The sequence below is a fragment of the Limulus polyphemus genome, unplaced genomic scaffold (assembly GCF_000517525.1).
Source record: "Limulus polyphemus unplaced genomic scaffold, Limulus_polyphemus-2.1.2 Scaffold1370, whole genome shotgun sequence".
Taxonomy (NCBI): domain Eukaryota; kingdom Metazoa; phylum Arthropoda; class Merostomata; order Xiphosura; family Limulidae; genus Limulus; species Limulus polyphemus.
Genome location: NW_013666980.1, coordinates 262,519 through 285,329, shown reverse-complemented (window position 1 = coordinate 285,329; position 22,811 = coordinate 262,519). Strand labels below are relative to the sequence as shown.

At 35.7% G+C, this 22,811-nt stretch overlaps 1 protein-coding gene across 3 annotated transcripts in view; it reads left to right on the top strand.

Moving 5' to 3' along the window:
• Positions 1-22,811, top strand: part of LOC106463298 (MAGUK p55 subfamily member 5-like) — a 109,268-nt gene that overhangs the window by 6,012 nt on the left and 80,445 nt on the right. The window contains exons 2-4 of one of the 3 annotated variants that reach the window (XM_022390749.1): positions 3,415-3,539; positions 4,357-4,572; positions 7,115-7,337. In XM_022390749.1, the coding sequence (XP_022246457.1) occupies positions 3,489-3,539; positions 4,357-4,572; positions 7,115-7,337 (490 nt within the window). In that variant the 5' untranslated portion in view covers positions 3,415-3,488. Of the gene's footprint in view, positions 1-3,414; positions 3,540-4,356; positions 4,573-7,114; positions 7,338-18,665; positions 19,372-22,811 lie in introns of those variants that run through there. The other 2 variants (XM_022390750.1, XM_013923314.2) reach the window with 2 other exon arrangements.

Below are 22,811 nucleotides of genomic sequence, written 5' to 3'. Positions count from 1 at the left end.
CATTACCTTCCCGTGTCACGTTGTCCCCCTCTTATATATACCCGCCTACCACATCTAGAAAATACTAGAGCATTCATGAAGAAACAAGATAGTTCTAGAAACTAGAGGGCGTGATAATCACATGATCTCGATGACGCAACAATATGGTAGTTCTCTCTATGCATGCAGTATTCTCTTAACGCATCATCGTGTATAGGCCTATCATAAACAAACAATGCCAAGGCCTGAGGATCCTGGATGGACAAATAATTTTGCTGCTGTACCCGATATTTCAGTGGGTGACCGTTACTGCAATCATGCAGGACATTCAAAAGTGTCTACAAAATACCTCACTAAAGGCCACAAGTTCTTCATACGTACATGATATTGAAGTAAGTTATCTGTCACATTGTGTGATAGACATAGGCCTAGAACTGCATGTCTGGAAAGTCCTACGTTCGTTATTGTGTTTTTAATTTTCATTTCTATATTGATTGTTAGTTATTTAGTACATAATTTGAGGAATAAAATTCTATAGTAAATATACAGTACTAAGCGTACTCACTTTAAGCCTATGCATTGGTTGGAGGATGGTGGCCGACACTGTGTTGATGGGTCAATTTGACCTTTATTCATCATAATATTAGATCTTTAAATGGAGATATTATATAGATTAGCAAGGATTATTGAATGCAAAGGCCTGTTTAGCACTGTAATTTCCGAAGTATATTTAAAATATCATCTATTCTGTTTATAGTCATTCATGTTTTTACATTTATTTACTCTAAATGTGTATTCTGTTTATAGCCATTCATGTTTTTACACTTATTTACTTTAAATCTAAATAAAACAACTCCATATTCTGCTTAGTTGAGTTTTTTATTTATTCGTGTTCAACTACATGATACAACAACAGCGTTACATAAAGGATTTATCTATTTAAAACATTTATCCTCTCATATATAGTATTCCATTTAATAATGCTGCATATGTGAAAACAATTTTTGACCTTTGGCTCTTATGGCACAGCACACGCTTCGTATGAGGGAGATTAGGAATTCAGTCACATAAATATTCTTGAAAAAAATGTGTTTGCCAAAAATGTTTCAGTTGTCAAATAATTTAGTACATAATTCTACGAGTTTATTCTTAGTATAAAATTAATAGTCTAAAAAAAGAAATTAAGGGGCAGATCTAATAGGAACAAGTCAGGGCAAGTTAAAATAATATTAGGTATAGAGAGTTCACGTTTTTTGCTCAGAATTTTTATTGATTATTATACTTTCTTTAAAAAGAAGTTCTAGTGGCTAAGGTTTTAAATTGATATTGCAATTAGTTATGCTATTTTGTTTATTTTTCTGCGTGGCTCGCATGGCTTGGCGGTTAGGGCACTCTAAGCGCCATCTGTGGGGTGTGAGGTCGAAACACTGTGCCGAACATGTTCATTCCATTATGCCGTGTGGGCATTATAAAGCGACGCTCAATCCCACTATTCGTTAGTAAAAGAGTAGCCCAAGAATTGTCGGAGGGTGCTTCTGGCCGATTGCATTTTCTCTGATTGGCAGTTCAAAATCAGAATCGGCGACAAATAAAGTAATAATTTTTGAGCATTCAGTGTTTTACAGTGAGTAAACTGGAGTTTAATGTCATCGTACTTGTTTATTGATGTCAGATATATTTACGTTAAGTCGTTGATGGGTGTGGTTTCACTTTCGCGCAAAACTACACGAGGGATATCTACGCAGCCGTCCCTAATTTAGCAGTGTAAGACTAGAGGGAAGGTAGCTACTCAACGTCATCCACCGCCAACTCTTGGGCTACTCTTTTTACCAACGAATAATGGGAGTGACCGTTGCTTTATAACGCCCCCACGGCTGAAAGGGGCGAGCATGTTCGGTAACGGGGATTGGAACCCGCGACCCTCAGTGGAGCATAGGTCCGTAACAACACCTCACCAACGGAAAGTGGTTATTGCAGTTACTTGTAGCAGGTTGGTTTTTACGGAGTGGAGTTGCTAGCCCCGCGACCCTCAGATTACGAGTCGAGCGCCCTAACCACCTGGCCATGCCGGGCCTTCTGACACCTTTTACTTCATTTATACTCGTAGTATGCTTTACTTGAAGCCCCTAGATTCTGAGATGTTTACTAATTTATACAACCTAGACCAATTAGTTTAATGAAATCGCTCTTTCCTAAACTTCCAATTGAAAAAGCTATAAATTCATATTGATAATTAGAAAGATGGAGTTTACTTTTTTGTACAAAAATTATTTCTAATACTGGTGTTTATTTTTATATACAGTAATAGACGTATATAAGAGGCACAAATAACAAGCAATAGTAACTAGATTGTGTATTGATTAATGTTGTTAAAACATTATCACAGAAAATAAAGAGAAGAACGGAACAAGTTTGGTGTTGAACCAGTATTTTGTATGCAAGTCCTTTGACTTGTTGTTTTCTTGCTAGCATACAGTTTATTAACTTACATTTGTGTAATTTTGTTCCAAATGTCCTGTATTACTCACCACAACAAAGTCAAGCTGTTCGGTTGCTTTTTGACCTTCCCAGTTTTTAAACAAGTCCATAAAGCCTCAAGAATGTTAATATCGGACTTTGCACAGGTCAAGTCATAATTGAGTGTTTTTTTATCGGCCTCATTTCCCGTCAGAGGTTCGTTTCACTACATTTGCTAAATGCTTGGGATCAATGTTTTGTTAGAAGATGATTCCTTGTCCATATTCCCGAGGGAACGGCACGATGAGTTATATTTTGTGTATACCTTTCAGCAGTCAGGGTGCCATCAGTTTTGTATAGATGACTGGCAGTGTTGGTTAAAATGCAGTCCCAAACTTGTACCTGATCCCCCATCATGATTAACCAAAAGTGTTGTACATTGACTATGATAGCTTTCTCCTCTCTGCTGTAAAACAATTTCTTGCTGATTGTTGGTGAACAATTCGAGCTTGGATTATTCTGCAAAGAGCACACGTTTCCAGCGTTGCTCTTTCTACTTTTACGCTCCAGTGCCCATTTCAACCTTCTCAGCATACTGGAAAATGGAGTTTTGTTGCAATGTTTGCATGGAATACCCATCATCGGCCAGAACTTTGATCCCTAGAACGCTCGTCTTGCGGTATTTCAGACCTGAATGATTGAATGGCAACCAACCAATCACAGTGTAATGTATCACTAGTGGCGGTGCTCACGTGCAGTTCGTTATCACAAGATAAAGGGGTGGCATTTTATTAGTACTCTTTTTATACCCTTTTCCATAATTATTTCGAATGATGCATATTTAATATAAATCTTGTCGAATATACCACGAACTCCTCTGTGCACTAATATTATTCATAATTTTCATGTTTATAGTTTATATTTAACAGAAATATTGCCTGAATTATCATTTAATTTTATGATTAAATGTATTTTTAGCTCGATGGTTACCGTGGATACATATGCAACTGTGAAGGTATCCCGAAGACGGCTCTGACAAGAAGCAAACAGGGATGCCACACGCTATTAAAGTATACACAGAGACACCAGATGGCGTGACAGAAGTAAGTTTATTTTATAGAAAAGTAACACCATCAAATTTGCAGTATACCGTTTGATTAAGTTAGGTTGGAACATTATGTACGACTAACCCTAATCTTAATACTTTGTATTATAAGTAAGTATTAAAACAAGGTTAATATTTTCCTTTCTAATAGTAAAAAAACCTGATAGGTGACTTCTTGTACGGTCCCGACTTTTAGTAACAGACACAATATAAAATGAGTTGGTTCTGTCAGCTAGAACTTGGCGTGTATGATGTGCTACTGTCAGGTGTACAGATTGTTTTCTACACGTAACCTGTCTTCTGTCAGTTGTTAGAAGTTGGTGTGAATGATGTGTTACTGTCAGGTGTACAGATTGTTTCCTACACGTAACCTGTCTTCTGTCAGTTGTTAGAACTTGGCGTGTATGATGTACTACTGTCAGATGTACAGATTGTTTCCTACACGTAACCTGTCTTCTGTCAGTTGTTAGAACTTGACGTGTATGATGTGCTACTGTCAGGTGTACAGATTGTTTCCTACACGTAACCTGTCTTCTGTCAGTTGTTAGAACTTGACGTGTATAATGTACTACTGTCAGATAATTTAATCATATTATAATAAAACAGACAAGAGTTATTATAGAAGGTTAAAATATGTAACGGACACATGCAAATGTTTCGTGACTGTAGATACAAGTCAAGAGTTGGTTCTTAGTTTTGTGTGTCATTATTTACGGTGGAAGTCTCATCGTAACGTTTACACGAGGTAATTGTATATCACGTTAGCTCCAATAGAAATTAAAGAAAACCTTTCATGATATTACACTCTTTCACAGTCTCTTCGAGCAATTGAACCTTGGACTGACCCTCGTTACAGCCTGAGTTTGTTCCAGACATTTCAAACGTTCCCACGCGGTTGTAGTTCCAAAGAACGATCTGGCCGAGAGGAGAATGGGGTGGAGGAGCCGCTAAAGACGAGAATCGGGTCGTTGGTTAACCTCCGGAGTTTCGCGTGCAGCGATTCGCGTTACAAGGAAAGGAGCAACATACGAGTAAGGAAATATTTGTTTTTGCCTTCTGTTTGTAAGATGGATGAAATCACTCGTGTGTGTTGCACGCATCTTATCTTCGAATAAAATTACCATAAAAGTGAATCAGTTATGGTCTGTGTGAAAAAACGTCGTGTGTAATTTTAACCTTCCCCCACCTACTCCCCACATGTGGGCATTTAACTGTGAAACCGTGTGTATTATGATATTTTAAACTTCCACTATAGGTACTACTAAAATCAAACAGACACGTTTCCAAAAATAATGTGGCAGAATATCCCATCTTCAGTTAATGACGATTAATATGTAAAATACGAGAACAAGTCGAAAATATGTAAAATACAACACAAACTCGAACAAAGAAGTCCTGTACTGTTCAGGTAAAAAAAAAAGTTGTTGGTGTATACAAAGTGACAACCATATAATAGTAGTAGAAAAATAACATCACAATAAACCACCGAGTAACGTTATTTGATGTGTGACAGAACTGTTGATGTATACAAAGTGACATCCATATAATAGTAGTAGAAAAATAACATCACAGTAAACCACCGAGTAACGTTATTTGATGTGTGACAGAACTGTTGATGTATACCTGTTATATGGATGTCACTTTGTATACATCAACAGTTCTGTCACACATCAAATAACGTTATTCGGTGGTTTACTGTAATGTTATTTTTCTACTATTATATGGATGTCATTTTTAGAAAAATAACATCACAATAAACCACCGAGTAACGTTATTTGATGTGTGACAGAACTGTTGATGTATACAAAGTGACAACCATATAATAGTAGTAGAAAAATAACATCACAATAAACCACCGAGTAACGTTATTTGATGTGTGACAGAACTGTTGATGTATACAAAGTGACATCCATATAATAGTAGTAGAAAAATAACATCACAGTAAACCACCGAGTAACGTTATTTGATGTGTGACAGAACTGTTGATGTATACAAAGTGACATCCATATAACAGTAGAAAAATAACATCACAATAAACCACCGAGTAACGTTATTTGATGTGTGATAGAACTGTTGATGTATACAAAGTGACATCCGTATAATAGTAGAAAAATAACGTTAACCGTATTTTAGTATTAAACATTGCAAAACGTGATGAAATATGTTAATAAAAGAAAACGTTTACTTAGTTTTAGTAGTATTTACGTGAACTTTTGACATAATTTGAAGTTTGTTCGACCTCAAATATTCTCCAAAGTTAAAGACGTTTGGTATTGAATTTTACCGTTCGAGTTTTCAAAACGGTTATATAGTGGGATAAATCTGTAAAACAGATGACGATACGATCTACTTTTGGTTTTATTTTAAAAAAAGTATACAGACACACGTTTATATATTTATTTTTAAATCACGTGTTTACAAAGCCAGACATTCATAGGTTACTGAATTGGTACGTTTAATTCACTGAGCGGTTCATTTATTTTACGTTAGATATATTTGGTCGTGACATGTTTTATCTTGTAAACCTGTTATGAACACTGTGAAATAAGTAAATTTCAATCATAACGTATTCGTTGTTGGATATGTTCGATGGGTGGCGCTGTAATTGAAACTATTTATTAGATATACGTATGTATATACTTTTATACTTCCTTTTGTTGTTTTCCGTTATAAAAAGTGCAAACCTGTATCAATAGTTCGAAGAAAATGCTGGTGAAGCAGAGTTTTCAAAATGAATATAACATGACTTGGAGCCGGTCCATATTTCTGTTTTTTCTGTTGTATAACTGCTTTGAAAGAAACGTCTAAAATATGTTTTCAAACAACCCAGCTTATAATCTTAAAGGTATGTATTATTTGTGTGTTGTTAACACTAGACTTCCCTTCCTCCCCAGGATAGGCCTAACGCATGACATAAAATGATGACAGTCGTTTGTTTGTATTCAGTGCAACGACATATTTTAAAACCTGTTTGAACATTAAACTCGGTTCACGATTATTTTTACGCTTGTGGCTATAACTATGGCAGGATATTTCTAATTTTTGTAGCTGTCGTCAGAGGGCACCCAAAGCAAAAAATCACTTCAAAGTTCATTGAAATTTTGCAAAATATTAAATCGCATGTAGAATAAACACGTCACCCAGCAGGCTTAACAGAGTAAGAAACAAAATATTAGATTTTTGTACATAATGCACCCTTGTCGGTAATCAAAGGGTTAAGTGACTCACATATATTAATACGATTGACACGAATCATTGAACCTGTGTGCGAAGTAAATGTTCAACTAGAAAGCCCTTGAAATTGTGGACCGAACCCTTTTACTCCTGCATGGATCAACGAAATGTTTGTTTAAAATAGTGCAATACATGAAATTTGAATCTATTGTTCCAATATCATTATTATTTTACGTTTGTAGCATCTTACAGTATTTGCAGGTTTCCAATAAAATTTAAACATGTACAAGATAGTAAACTGTGGCTTTCTTGGTCGTTATACTTTGAAGTATTTATATTTTAGGGTAATATTTAATTTATTTAGTTGTTTTTTTCAAAAAGTTGATGTTCATGTTTTAGAAATATGGCAACTGTAATGAGAACAAAAGTGCACTAGAACAAAATGAAGATGAAGAAGAAGATGGACGTAAACAGGATGAACATGATAGTGTGAAGAATGAACATTTCCTTGATATTAGAGATGTTGAAATTTTCCTCGAACCTACAGATCGTCGGTTTGGCTTCTCTGTGATTGGTGGAACGGACGAGAGTTTTTCACCTCACATTGAAGATATAACAAACGGTATGATCACTAGTTTTTAATTACATTTTAAGTTATTTCACCAGTTTCTCGGAAGCTGGTTCATAATTTTATTTAGGGGGAGAGACTACTTGATAGGATCTGAGGTGTGTTTTTTTTTTCTGAAAAAATGGTTTAAACCGTACAGGCTGGCTTACTCAGGAAGACAGGAGGGCTACACCTCACTCCTTTCCTGGATAAGCCCCCTGTTTCAATCATTTTCGTTCCATGTTATTCAAGGTGTCACATTCTTGTATCGTTGTCTGGACATTGCCAGGAATAACAGATTTGATATTCTAACCCAAGGATTTGATGTTATTAAAATTTTATAAAACTACATTGAATACACATTGTTCGAGACAGGGAATTACTGCATGGAAACCCTAAGTTAATCCTCTGTTTTCGGATCATTCTCCACCTCGTGCCGTCCATGTAAACACGTGATACACTGTTCTAGGCCTAACATTTTTCTCTCCGCTATTGGTGTATAATGTAAATGAACTGATGCCTCCAAAGTACGGGGTGTACGGCATGTCTATTTCATAAGAGTATTAGATGTAGTACACGCCACCTAATAGATTCGATTGTATCTATTCATTACACCATAAAATAGTTTTTACAGTTAGCTGTAAAAACTTGGCCAATCCGCGAGCGTCTAATTTTGTTTAATCATTTCGTGAGAACGTGCGTAGTCTGTTTTCACATTGGTTCGTTTAAAAAGATTTAACCCACTATTGCACGCATTTTATAATAATTCAGTGGGAAAAAAAAAGTTTTCTTTGAATTTATTACTCGCACAGATCTATATTGCACAAACAAATGTTTTTGTGAAATATATTTGGGTAAGTTATAAATGGGTACGTTACGTACAAGTAACAACGTTCAATTGAAGAACTAACTGTTACCTGGAAGTAAGAATATTAAACTAGACAACAAAGATAGATTTGTTACACCTGTACGTTACAATGTATAATAGAGGGTTAAGTCGTTGCACTCAAACTAAAGATAATTAGCACCTTAAAAACCGAATTTTTTTCTTTGTTGATTACTACCAGATTGTTTTATTTTTGAACCATACATGTTGATTTAACAAACAAATAAAACCTGCACGTAACTTGTCACCAGTGAATTGTTGAAAAAAAAAAAACAACATTAGTATAGATTACGTGCCTTAGTACACCTCCAACTGGAGTGTTGACGTACTTATAAAACCCTGTTGAACTGGTTAAACCTAACTAACCTAATTAATTTTACATGTGTAACATGAGTTCCTGTAACACATGCACCACAGATCAGTGACACTGTTTTTACGCGAGGGTAATAAAAAAAAGAGTTTCCAAACGTCAGTGTTATTACTACATATAGAGACGTTCAGTGGTTTTTGATTTGAACAACGTAAAAAGTTCGTTGTGTATCCGTTATAATAATATTTTGTACTACCGTTAGATAAATTTTTTATAACTAGTGAACATCGGTAACGTAAAAGCAACTAACACTTCCACCGGGAAAGAATATGAATTCTGTAAAAAGAAAAAAAAAAGTTGGTTGTGTAAGTGATAATATCTTAGAGTTGTAATTTTTCTTTCGTGATTTGTTGCTGCCATTGTAATGCTTGCGGTGGTTTATCGTCCGAAATTATTTGGCCAGGTGGCTAGGGCGCTCGACTCGCAATCTGTGGGTCGCGGGTTCGAATCCCCTTCACACCAAACATGCTCGCCCTTTCAGCGTGTGGACGTTATAATGTGACGGTCAATCCCACTATTCGTTGGTAAAAGAGTAGCCCAAGAGTTGGCGGTTGGTGGTGATGACTAACTGCCTTCCCTCTAGTCTTACACTGCCAAATTGAGGACTATCTGTGCTCTGCCCACCACGGGTATCGAAACCCGGTTTCTAGCGTTGTAAGTCCGCCGACATACCGCTGTACCACAGGGGGGCGTGGTTCTTCGTACTCACTGTTGTGATATGTAAGAAATACGAGTGCTTAATGTAATACGGTGTAAAGATAAATAATAAATTCAGGCTTAAACGTGATGTAAAAACCATCAACGTACAGTACTGAGCTTTTGTTTATTATGTACAGCTTGTATTTTTAAAACAGATTTATTCCAAGTACATCGAGATATGTATAGGAGAAACTGTATCAAACTTACCGTAATATTACATCGAGATATGTATAGGAGAAACTGTATCAAACTTACCGTAATATTACATCGAGATATGTATAGGAGAAGCTGTATCAAACTTACCGTAATATTACATCGAGATATGTATAGGAGAAACTGTATCAAACTTACCGTCATATTACAAATTTAATACGCATTTGTTTTCACTAAAAAAAATGGTCTAGAAGTTAGGGTGCGTATGATATATGGTAAAAAATCTAAATGTTGTTGTTGTTTTTCACAGCCACCAGACAATCTTTTTCCCACACGCATTTTGAACGACAATGCATACTTACTAGAAATGTTGTGTTTCGATGGTGTCCTGTTACTTCTCTCTCTGTTTCTAAGGTGTACATTCGAAATGCCTCCCGTATTCATCCATTGTCAGTATCTTTAAACATGATTTTTGAAATGATCGAGAAGCTGAGTCTTGTGATTTTTAAGATTTATTTACTTGTACACTCAGAAATGTTTGGAAGTTCAAAACTGGTTATCGCTACATCACGTTTGATATTCAAAACTACAAATCGTTTTCTGTGGAACGTCAAACTATTTAACATTTTGACAATGTTTATTTGCCGGCCGCGACTGCGAGCATTAAGGCGAAAGCGCAGGTAGATATTATAGGGACACTAACATTGGTGTCGTTAAAGGTGTTCTTTGATCGCACTATTGCAAAACTGTAGGTGCGTATTATTTGTGGTGATAAAACAACTTTGATTCTTCGTTTGTGAAGATCAGAGCACGTATTATACTTGGGATCGTGATACTTTCGGTAAATTACGTTATAAGAGCTAACTGTGACGTTATTGTTGTCCAATCAACGTTTCGCCTTTAATTACAGATTTAGATTTTAAAGGTTTTCCACTTCAAGACGTCTGTCACTTTCTCAATATATATATATATATATAATTAAACTATGAACAAGGGCGAACATTTGAGCTTAATATCTATTACATTAACATTTAGTTTAGGTTTTAAATAAAAATCATTTTTAAACATAACTTAAACTGCATACGTTTTTTCCACACATTCACCTTAATTTGTCCATTTCGAATTTTAAATATGAGGTGTGTAAAAAAAATATTATTTTAAGACTCCTTTGATTTGAATTCCGAAATAGATAAATTAGAGTGAGTGTAATAAAAAAGTGAAGTTAGGCCTGTTTATGTGTGTTGTATCACAAGTGTTAGACCTGTTTACGTGAGTTGTATTACAAGTGTTAGGCCTGTTTACGTGAGTTGTATCACAAGTGTTAGGCCTGTTTACGTGATTTTGTATCACAAGTGTTAAGGTATGTTAGTTTACGTTGCTTCGCAAACCTGAGTTGCTTATACCGTAACATTTGAAATATTTGTTTGTTGTCATCCGTTTTAGCTGTTGATAATGTATACATTTTAAACAAAATTCAAATAAATATTATATCCAGCAGTTGAAATTGACGATTACTTGTAGTTGTGTTTTCATCTCACGTCACCAGGTAACTCGGAGCTTTTGTCTTTTCATATTGTTTTGAAGTTGAAAACTCGTGCATTTAAGAATGGGAGTTCAGTCAATTGAACATATAAACAAGCTATCAATTTATCTGTGTTACATACAATTTGAGGTCCTTGACATATTGCATAAAACGTCGTATAAAATTATGTGGTGACTACTATTTCAATTCAATGAAAAGCAATAAATATATAGTACTATTTCCTTCCAAGAGATGGCAGCGCAGTAAACGATTGAATATTTTTTCTTATGCTCGATGTTTTTATAGAATTTCGTACTTATGAACAAGTAAGTATTAAAGCTTATGATCAACTTTAATTTATATATGTACAGCTTACACTCGTTGTAAAGGGTCATATCTTGAATTTGCTTGAGCAGAGGTAAATTTTAATTAGCTTTTACTAATATCTTAAAAGCCATTAATTTACCTAACCACTTTCAGGTTTTATTTCTTTATTCCATTAGTCTTTTTTTTTCTTCTTTTGTACAGGGACTATCATATTTCTTTAACTGTTCCATCTCCGTGGGGTTGCGCGTGTGTTTTTAGTTCTTGTTTTCCATTTAAGAAAAAACAAAAACGCGCTCTGGGAGTTTATCAGTTACGCTAGAATTCCTTTTGTTATGATTTGAAGACAACCACCAAATTCTACAATTTTGACTGAACTGTATTTAATACGTCAGACAAGCGCGTATAAGACCTGAATAGAGCGCCTACGTAAAACTACGAACAAGGTCAGTCCCACCATTGGGCCCTCTGGTGTCAACTTTCTCTTTCATTTTATAGCCGATGGCACTCTGGATCATTACAGGTTTTATAGCTTCGGCACAGTAATGGGTATCTGTCCTATTCTTTGCAAGTCGTTCAGCTGCACCGAAATAACCGAAGTTGTAGAAAATTTAGCCACCACAAAAAAATATTTTTTTTCATACCAAAAGCAAAAATACAAGTACCGCCAGTGTTTAGTGTGTGTTAGTTCAGTGCCTTAACTTACGAAACAAAAGCACCGTCTCTGCGGAAATAAATTTAAACGTGTGTAAATAATGTAATTTGGAAACGTCAATAATGTTTGCAATTGAATGAAAGAATTTGGTGATATGATAGAATAATATGTTGAAGTTAGGTAATATAGCGATGATGACGATATTCATGAAGCCCATCAGACATTTCGCACGTTCCATGCTCACTGTGTGTCATGTGATATACGTGCATAATCAACCGTGTGTATGTTGTATTTATGTTACTTAACTGATGAATTTGTAATGTTTAGAATATTGTACACAGTATTCTGGCATAACCCCCCCCAAAAAAAAAAAAAAAAAAAAAACACCTACCTGTCCTTTATGATATAATTACATTGACTTCAGTACAGTTTGGTCTTAAGGCTCTTTTCTTGGGCATTTCGCTTGTACGCTGCGATACGTACGATACTATTTTATTGTTATAGCCTTCTCTTCGATCAATACTTCTTGAACAGCGTCCAAAAATCCTCCTTTCTCACGGTGAACTAAGTTAAAACCTATCTTCTTGGTGACCTTGCTGAAATCAAGGTCATTGGAAGATCAACAGCAGTTATAGCTAGGTCGTTTCGTGACGTTTCAAAGAACAAATTTAGCAAATAAACAGTTGTTAATCTGAGTTTAAGGATAGTTTAAAGAATACAGAAAAACGACAACAAAACTAACGCATATCAAGAACTCATAGGACATGTTAATCTTTAAGATGTCATTTTTCTAAAGAACCTCGGTTAGTAGTGGTCAATCATTCTCAGCCAAAGCTTTAATTCTTGACGAATCATTGTGGTTGTGTAAGGATTTCATAATAGTTGGCTCAAGTTCTTTAAAATTTGTAATATCTGGAGGTTGTACCTCGGGTCAATGATGTTTTTTTTAGGCCGAGCGGTAAAATACATATAATACGGACTAGTTTCGCCGTATTTCATGACATTTCTTAAAGCGTAGTTGTGATATATGTATTAACTTACCTATTTTCAAGATGTTTATAGTTGGGGTCGAGAGAGTGCTATAAGGGTGACAATCAGTCTCTACTTTTCGATCACACAAGAGTAGCCCAAGATTTGGCGGTTAAATGCTGTTCACTAGTTGCCTTCTCTCTGGTGTATCGGTTCGAATTACGATGACTATGTGCAGATAACCCTAGTGAGCTTTGCTCGAAATTCCGAAACAGTCTTTTTAAACACTGAATTCTCTGCATCAGGTAATACTGGTAACAGATATACTTTTAATGAAAAATACATGTCTACTACAAAAATAACAGCAAGTTGAATAGTTCAGGTGTCACTACTGTTGTTTATCGCACGTGCATAACTAGGGAACATTCGAACTTGAACGTATTTGTTACAAGATCCGATTTTAAGTCTGTATAGTTCTTTAAACCTCGTTGAGGGTAGGTAGCCGAAGCGTCACCCATTTTAACACGTTATTTGAATGATAAATGCAGTTAGGCCTTGCTACCGTGTACATATATTTGTTTTTGTTCCCCCCTGAGTATTTGACGTGGACGTAAGAAATACGTAATGACTCTTGTGGAAATATTTGTTGACAAATATAACCCAATATTTCTCGAACTTGGAGTCTGGGTGATATCTAGGTCTATGGTATATATATATATATATATTTCCATACACAAACGTAACGATTCGACGTTTCGCATCTTTTATACGTGAATAATGTTCCCGTATTTTACATTTAGAATTCCATTATAGACTTGGTTTACGGAATTATAGCTTCAGCAGATACCCCCCCCTTCAATGGCACAGTGGTGAATTTGAAATCTTAAAACGCTAAAAAACGGACTTTGGTGCCTGTGCAGGGCATAGCACAGATAGCCCATTGTGTAGCTTTGTGTTTAACTACAAACAAAACAAAAGCAAAGCTTCTGCAGGATCACAACGAAAAATAACAACACTCAGCCGCAGGTAGATGTCGCTTTTAAAACCTTTCAGGCGTAAAATTCCGATTTAACGAAGAACAACGTGTGCTCAGAAGTTGCTGGAATGCAGCAACGCCTATTCATGGACATTTTTTTTGTACTATGTTAATCGTTAAATAATGGAGGGCCGAGACTAGGATGCCAGAAAAATTAATATTTTGAAAAGCTGTTTTTACACTGAACGACAACTTCGAATTTCCCGTAGAAGGCGCTCCATAAAGAACTCGTATCCTTAAGCGATTTTCTCAATTTCCTGATATTGATTTCTTTATATGTAATAATCTACTTTAATTTTGACACACAACTATCTTTGTTACCAATTCAAGAGGATAAAATGTTATCATCCCGTGAACAGAGCCTCATCGTAGCCACTGGCGGATCCAAGGGGGACATGGCCCCCACACTAAAGTAAAAAAAAAAAATGTCATGATGATTTTAGCCCACAAACAGGAGGTTTGTTAGTATGACTTCTTACAATTTGAAGTAATTTTCGAGCCCCCACTCTTAAAAGTATACGAGATGATGACACAAAAGCGCAGAGCTTCCGAGAGCGTCTTCCCTGGACCCCACGCCATAGATGCTCGCACTCGCGTTGGCGACATCTCTCGAGAAGTTTGCCCACCCCAACACTAACTCTGGATCTGCCATTGATCGTAGCCCAATGGAATGGCGTTTCTTCTTTTAACTTTAAACTGAAAACCAAAAACGTTAGAAGTCAGGTGTATAACCCATTATTGTCGTCAATCAACACACTAGAAGTCAGGTGTATAACCCATTATTGTCATCAATCAACACACTAGAAGTCAGGTGTATAACCCATTATTGTCATCCATCAACACACTAGAAGTCAGGTGTATAACCCATTAATGCCATCAATCAACACACTAGAAGTCAGGTGTATAACCCATTATTGTCGTCAATCAACACACAAGAAGTCAGGTGTATAACCCATTATTGTCGTCAATCAACACACAAGAAGTCAGGTGTATAACCCATTATTGTCATCAATCAACACACTAGAAGTCAGATGTATAACCCATTATTGTCATCAATCAACACACTAGAAGTCAGATGTATAACCCATTATTGTCATCAATCAACACACAAGAAGTCAGATGTCGTCAATCAACACACAAGAAGTCAGGTGTATAACCCATTATTGTCATCAATCAACACACAAGAAGACAGATCTATAACCTATTATTGTCATCAATCGACGCACAAGAAGTCGGGTCTATAACCCATTATTGTCATCAATCAACACCCAAAAAGTCAGGTTTATAAACCCTTACTGTCATCAATCAACACACAAGAAGTCGGGTCTATAAACCCTTACTGTCATAAATCAACACACAAGAAGTCGGGTCTATAAACCCTTACTGTCATAAATCAACACACAAGAAGTCGGGTCTATAAACCCTTACTGTCATAAATCAACACACAAGAAGTCAGGTTTATAAACCCTTACTGTCATAAATCAACACACAAGAAGTCAGGTCCATAAACTCTTACCGTCATAAATCAACACACAAGAAGTCAGGTCCATAAACCCTTACCGTCATAAATCAACACACAAGAAGTCAGGTCCATAATGCTGAAAATGTATTGAATGATCAGTTAATGTTACGTTTTTGCTAATTGGATCAGGATGATCAAAATATAGACATAAGGACATTTTCGTATATATTTCAAACAAGATTTATTAACTACCGAATTTATCGTTATGAACAGTAACTTCAACACTTAAAAAAAACCAGTAACTGTAGTTCTAACTAATGGACATTTTATAAATTTGGGCTCGGAAAACTCACGTTAACAAAAAGTGCGTTTTACAGCGTTGGCGTGGTCTATATTTTGATTTCAGTCGTAACTGACAGTTTTTGGAATTCACAGATACTGAGTCTGTGCAATCCAACTTCTATGCCTGCTGATTATTTTACCTGCAAAGATCCATTGCGAATCAACCGTTCTTCGTGTTATTTCTCAATTAATAAGGAAATCTAGAAGGAATTATAACACTTATTGCAGTCAGATTCAAATTTTTATAACAAAGAATTCAGAATGCGAAACCACAGAAAAGGCAAACCGTTATACGATTTGTAATCATAATGATAACACCGTGCAAGAAAGTGAATTTATTACGCAGCTTATTTTTTTTAAAGAATGGAAAAGCTTTAAAATTTTTAATCGAAGTATTGACGTCTCCTGTCTTTATGTGAAACATTAGTGAAATGTTCTCTTACTTCGATATTCGATTGAAGGTTTTGTTTGTTTGTTGTTAAGCGCAAAGCCAGTTGTTCGCAAATTGAGCACCTGTAAAAATATTTGTACAGTTGAAAATAACCTATATAAGTAAGTTCAAGTGGATAACTATTAAAAAAAAACATATTTAAGATTATAAAATTCCATTCCAGAGTTAATAAATAACTGTATTTACTGGAATATTCTTCATTTTGTGGATCATTTGTTACTAGGCCTAAATATATGAGAGACAATAAGACTTCATGTATTGACAAATGATGAAGTTGAAATATCAGTTGAAAAAAATCTTTTGGAAAAGCTCTGCGCAAAGTTATATAATGAGTTATCTGTGCTGCGCCAAACGCGGGCATCAAAACCCGATTTTTAGTGTTATAAGCTCTCAAATTACCGCTAAGTGACCAGGGGACTCACAGAGTAGAACTGATAAATTATTTTTATAAAGTGATGACAAATGTATCAATAATTATAAGGTCACAGCTGACTGGTTTATAATACCAGATATTATTGTTTAATTACCCGTTGTTTTATAAAACCAGATATTACCGTTTAATTACCCGTTGTTTTATAATACCAGATATTACCGTTTAATTGTCCGTTGTTTTCCAATACCAGATGTTATTGTTTAACACTTTACATTGATTTTGAATGAGTTATCAATACTTTATTTTACCAATTCCCTGTTGAGACTAGAACACTGTTTGGTGTGCTAGCTTTCAAAGGAAAAATTGTAAAATCCTCTTGTATGTGTTTAGAAGACACATATGCAGTTTATATACTATTGGTCGCCATGGCAACTGTTCCAAGTCTCATTCGGTACTCAAAATTGAGTACAAAGCGCTTTGCGTGACGTAGTTGTGTCAGATATTCATGTCCACTTCGAGACAAAATTTATGAAACTGTGAAAAAAATCAAAGGGTTAATTTGGGGTGGAACGGGCCGAAACGGATGACCACCTCTTGAGGATTTAAGCCACTACTGTTCCTGGTCTTCTGATTGGAATGTCAAAGTGGATCACAAAATGGAGTTCCACCACTTTCAAAATCCCAATTTAATCACTGGTAAAAACCTGGAGTTTATTTAGCCTTTTGTTGGCGGTTGTTTTCACCATACCGGTGAACAGTACATTATTCAATAGCGGTAATGTGGATGTTTCACAATGCTCGTCAACAGTTTTTGGTTAGTTTGTTTGTACGAAGAATAACAAGTTTGAAAAAGTTTTATACGTTCGTATTCTCAGATTTAGACAAAACTAGTCATCGTTGTTTGTGATGTTAGCATGTTCACGAGTGTTACAACTTAAATTAGTAGCTCTTATACTTTCATCATAATAGGATGTACAAACCTGAACAATCCCCAATAAATATAGCATAACCTACATTATAGCAGTATGTTCAAACCCGAACAATCCCCAATAAATATAGTATAACTGTCATCATAGCAGGATGTTCAAATCCTGTTAAAGTTGGTATGACCATCATCGTAGAAGGCTGTTCAAACCCTGTTAAAGTTGGTATAACCTACATCATAGCAGGATGTTCAAACCCTGTTAAAGTTGGTATAACCATCATCGTAGAAGGCTGTTCAAACCCTGTTAAAGTTGGTATGACCATCATCGTAGAAGGCTGTTCAAACCCTGTTAAAGTTGGTATGACCATCATCGTAGAAGGCTGTTCAAACCCTGTTAAAGTTGGTATGACCATCATCGTAGAAGGCTGTTCAAACCCTGTTAAAGTTGGTATAACTATCATCGTAGAAGGCTGTTCAACCTGTTAAAGTTGGTATAACTATCATCGTAGAAGGCTGTTCAAACCCTGTTAAAGTTGGTATGACCATCATCGTAGAAGGCTGTATCCCAAAGTTTTACCATAATCTTCACAATGAAAGTGGCATTTCCTGTATTCAAAAAATATATTTCTAATATACCATCTCCATTTTAAAGAAAACACTAATTGTTTTTTGTCCCTCATTGTATTCCTAGAATGATCTTGTGAATTATAAGGAAGACACCTAACCATTAGCAATCACGTTTGTCCAAGTGAAAACAAAAACAACGAAGGAACCTGTTTGGTGGGCCACCCGAGACAGGTTACGACCCACCTAGAAGCAGGTTGCGTGTTCAGTCGAGCATGGAAGAATCTTATGCCTGCACTAAAACTAGGAGGCACGCTCTTTTTCCCGCCCAATATCAGCGACCGAGACAGATTACGAAGAAGAAGTAACGTAGAATACAGTCTCCGACCTTGACTACTTTACTTGTATTTGAAGATTTCAGTTCACCAGAAGTATTGTTTACGTGTTACAGCACCGTACTTGATAGGATCTCGAACGGATGAGACTCGGTCCACGTCTTTCTACGCGCCCACCCCTAAAATCGTCCGTTTGGACGCTCCGAATTGATCGATGTTCGCTCCAGGTCTCTTGTTCTCCTGCCAAACGGAGAGCTAGGCAGCCATCTCGAGTCTTAGCTTGCCTCCGTGCTGATGAGATTGGTGTCGGTGCACATAGCCATAACGATTGGTTGCTCCTGTTCAAAGCATCCGCCCGCAGGCTTGTACGTGCATTTTCACAAATCACAATAGTAGCCTAGCCATTTGTGAATGTATTTAATAGGAAATATATCAGAGTTTGAATGTTAAGTTCCTTACACAGTCATGGATACAGTGGAGGTTTGAAGGTAGTTTATTGCCTTCCAAAAATGGTAAGGAGATCATCGAAATTAATTTATCGTTCTGAATATACACAGCATGTGTCGTAAAAAACCTTCACGTTTATCGTACTGTTACTGCGTTGAATCTAGGGTAAACCTTGCTGTTTCTTGGAGTTGTCAATCCTTCAGCAACAATGAATTAAGTAGTTTGTCGCCCCCTTTTAAAGACTCACAAATAATGTCAAATAGAAACGAAATTTCTAACTAGTACTGGATTGCTCTGTAATTGTTGAAAGATGGATGTTTTATTGACTTTTGTCCGGAATGAACAACTTTCTGTGAGATCTGCGTAACAAAATGTTATCGTAGTCCACTACTGTGGAGATGTAGAAGTAGCCTGCTAATGAGACGGCCTACTGGAACAATTTATTGATGTTTAAACAATAGTTACCAAAATGGTTGACCTTGGCGGATATGTAATAATTATTGTCGAAACTACGGATAAGAAAATCAAGCTTTATGGTAAGTACAAGTTTCATTTGGGATAATAAATTCGGAAGTTTTATGTTAATTGTAATTGTAATCTGTTTCGATAAACGTATCATGGCTCTGTTTTTACACTGGTATTGTCATAAAGCGTTTTCAAAAGATTTTGTTCGTTCTGGTCAGTGACTGGTCAAGACAACTGAATAACTATATATTTATTGTACAATGGTAAACATACAATTTTGACTCGTTAAGATCGAGAGACCTCGCCCAAGATCCGGTTATTTCCTCAGCATGGCTTATCGTGTGTTTTTTTGTTGTGTGTGTGTGTGTGCGTGTTTACGAGCTAAGCAGCTCGGAGTACAGAGTGGGATAAATAATTAAAAAAATACTCCCTGTTAACCACGAATTGCTATAACCCTTGCGGCAAAAGGGATATCGCCATGACTACAAAATTAACACCAAAATCGCACAACTGAAAAAATTCGACTCTCGCTCTCTTTCATTTATTGTTGAAACTGACCAATAGCTCCTTTCTTGTGGAGCACTTTGTAGTTTGTGTTTAAATCACAGTAACCAGCAACGACAGAACCGAGTCTCACACACACACAAAAAAAAGTGCGACATATTGACTTCAACTTTTGAATTAATTATGTGTGTCCCCATACTTTTTTCTCCAAAATAAAATTATAACTGAGATTTTAAATTTCCTTTTGATATAAGCTTTATTAACATTTGTTTTGAATGAAATCATTAAAATAAAATCGAAACCTCAACCCTAATTGTCAATTTTTAGCCTCGTGTTGGAATTTTTTTTCAGATTGTGGAAATATATAAATTTCCCGCCCTCGCAGAGACAACTTGTCAGTAAACGATATTAAGACGAAAATGCACAAAGTAACAACAATTTTCAAACATAGATTGTTAAAAGTTTCGTTAAAAAACTCCTTTTTCCCGTTAAAATTAGGGGGGCAATGCTCCCTCATTTTAAAAAGTGGGTAGGCAAAGGACCGTTGGCCCCTTCTCTCCGACGTCTATGAGTATTATATTAATCCAATTAAACATGCATTACGTATTTTAAACAGTTGTATAATAAATATTGTCATTGCTAACAGCAGTAGAAAGGGACCATTAGTTACTGTCATTTGGTTGTCATTACGTATTTTAAACAGTTGTATAATAAATACTTTCATTGCTAACAGCAATAGAAAGGGACCATTAGTTACTGTCATTTGGTTGTCATTACGTATTTTAAACAGTTGTATATCGTTTTATCCCGAAGTTTTGGATCATGCATTACCTACAGTAAGAATGGGGATCGTGTGTTATATAAGGTAAACTTTTTGAAGCAACATCTAAGCCAGCATGTAACCGAAAGTGTGTGTTTCAGCAAGAAGTATCAGACATAACGTTCGTGTTTTGTTCATTGGTTGGAACGCACAGCACTAAATATTAAAGTCCAGAACGAAAAGTCAAGATACTTATTTGAATAGTTATCCAGAAATATATAGTATGTAAATAACATACATGTACCTGATTAATAAAAGGGTGTTTTTTGTTATCTTATCCACTAGAACTGATATTATCGTCTGTTTTACTTGCATGTACGTGTATATGTATATCTGGTGTGTTTGCATAATACCTGCTTCAAAACATTCCAGCTTTCTTTTGTCATATAAAATACCTATTAATACTGACTGATAATTTTTTTATGTATATTTTAGTAAGGCACATGTATTCCACATAAACGGGTTATTTCTAACACTTTCATATGACAACCAACCATGGCGAACTGTTATCACGTACAGTTACATAAAAACAAAATATCGTCCTGCACATTTGGGCAGATGTGTTATAAACGTTATGATCAGATCCCACTATTTGGTCTAACAAGAGTTTGCGGTGGGTGGCGTTTACTAGTTGACTTCCCTCTAAACTGTTTAACGCAGCTGTTAAGACTAGTGTGTAACAGTGGAAAATATACCTGGGTCATATATATATATATATATATATAGTTTCATTGTAATTGTAGGGCATTTAAATGGTTTCCATGTTTGTTGTCTGTAGAATATTCACATGATCCAGTATTACTGTTCGTAGAATATTCACATGATCCAGTATTACTGTTCGTAGAATATTCACACGATCAAGTATTACTGTTCGTAGACTGTTCACACGATCCAGTATTACTATTTGTTGTTTGTAGAATATTCACACGATCAAATATTACTGTTTGTTATTTGTAGAATATTCACACGATCAAATATTACTGTTTGTTATTTGTAGAATATTCACACGATCAAATATTACTGTTTGTTATTTGTAGAATATTCACACGATCAAATATTACTGTTTGTTATTTGTAGAATATTCACACGATCAAATATTACTGTTTGTTATTTGTAGAATATTCATACGATCCAATATTACTATTTGTTGTCTGTAGAATATTCACACGATCAAATATTACTGTTTGTTTATTACAGAAGACAAAGTGTATTGTTTTGACAAAACAATTATTTCCAAAAATTTTGTGTGTGTGTGTATATTGTATCGTTTTATTTCCATATGAAGCAATGGAATATAATGATCTGAGAATTTCCGTGAACTTTGATTGTATTTTAGATCAAGCAAGTTGACCAATCACACGACAATTACTTTATTAAAGCTTTTAGTTTAGGCGTCAACTGATCGCGAAACGATTCTCGCAAGTTTCCGTTTGAAGAAAAGTCGGAAACAATGTCTACTTTTGATGAGCTTAGTATGTGAGTTGTAATTGAGGAATTCTATCAGTATTTTAATTTTGTCATGGGCTCATAAACCTTGTTTTTTCATTTACGAAATGATGTACATAATAGTATCCTGTCGCCTTCAATCAATTTCATGATGTACATAATAGCATCCTGTCGCCTTCAGTCAATTTCATGCTGTACATAATAGCATCCTGTCGCCTTCAGTCAATTTAATGATGTACATAATAGCATCCTGTCGTCTTCAGTCAATTTTATGATGTACATAATAGAATCCTGTCACCTTCAGTCAATTTCTTGATGTACATAATAGCATCCTGTCACCTTCAGTCAATTTCTTGATGTACATAATAGCATCCTGTCACCTTCAGTCAATTTCTTGATGTACATAATAGCATCCTGTCGCCTTCAGTCAATTTCATGATGTGCATAAGAGCATCCTGTCGTCTTCAGTCAATTTCATGATGTACATAATAGAATCCTGTCGCCTTCAGTCAATTTCATGATGTACATAATAGCATCCTATCGCCTTCAGTCAATTTCATGATGTACATAATAGCATCCTATCGCCTTCAGTCAATTTCATGATGTACATAATGAATCCTGTCGCCCTCAGTCAATTTCATGATGTACATAATAGCATCCTGTCGCCTTCAGTCAATTTTATGATGTACATAATAGCATCCTCTGCTGTACCGTCACGTCCGCTTGGCCGTACAGCAGTTC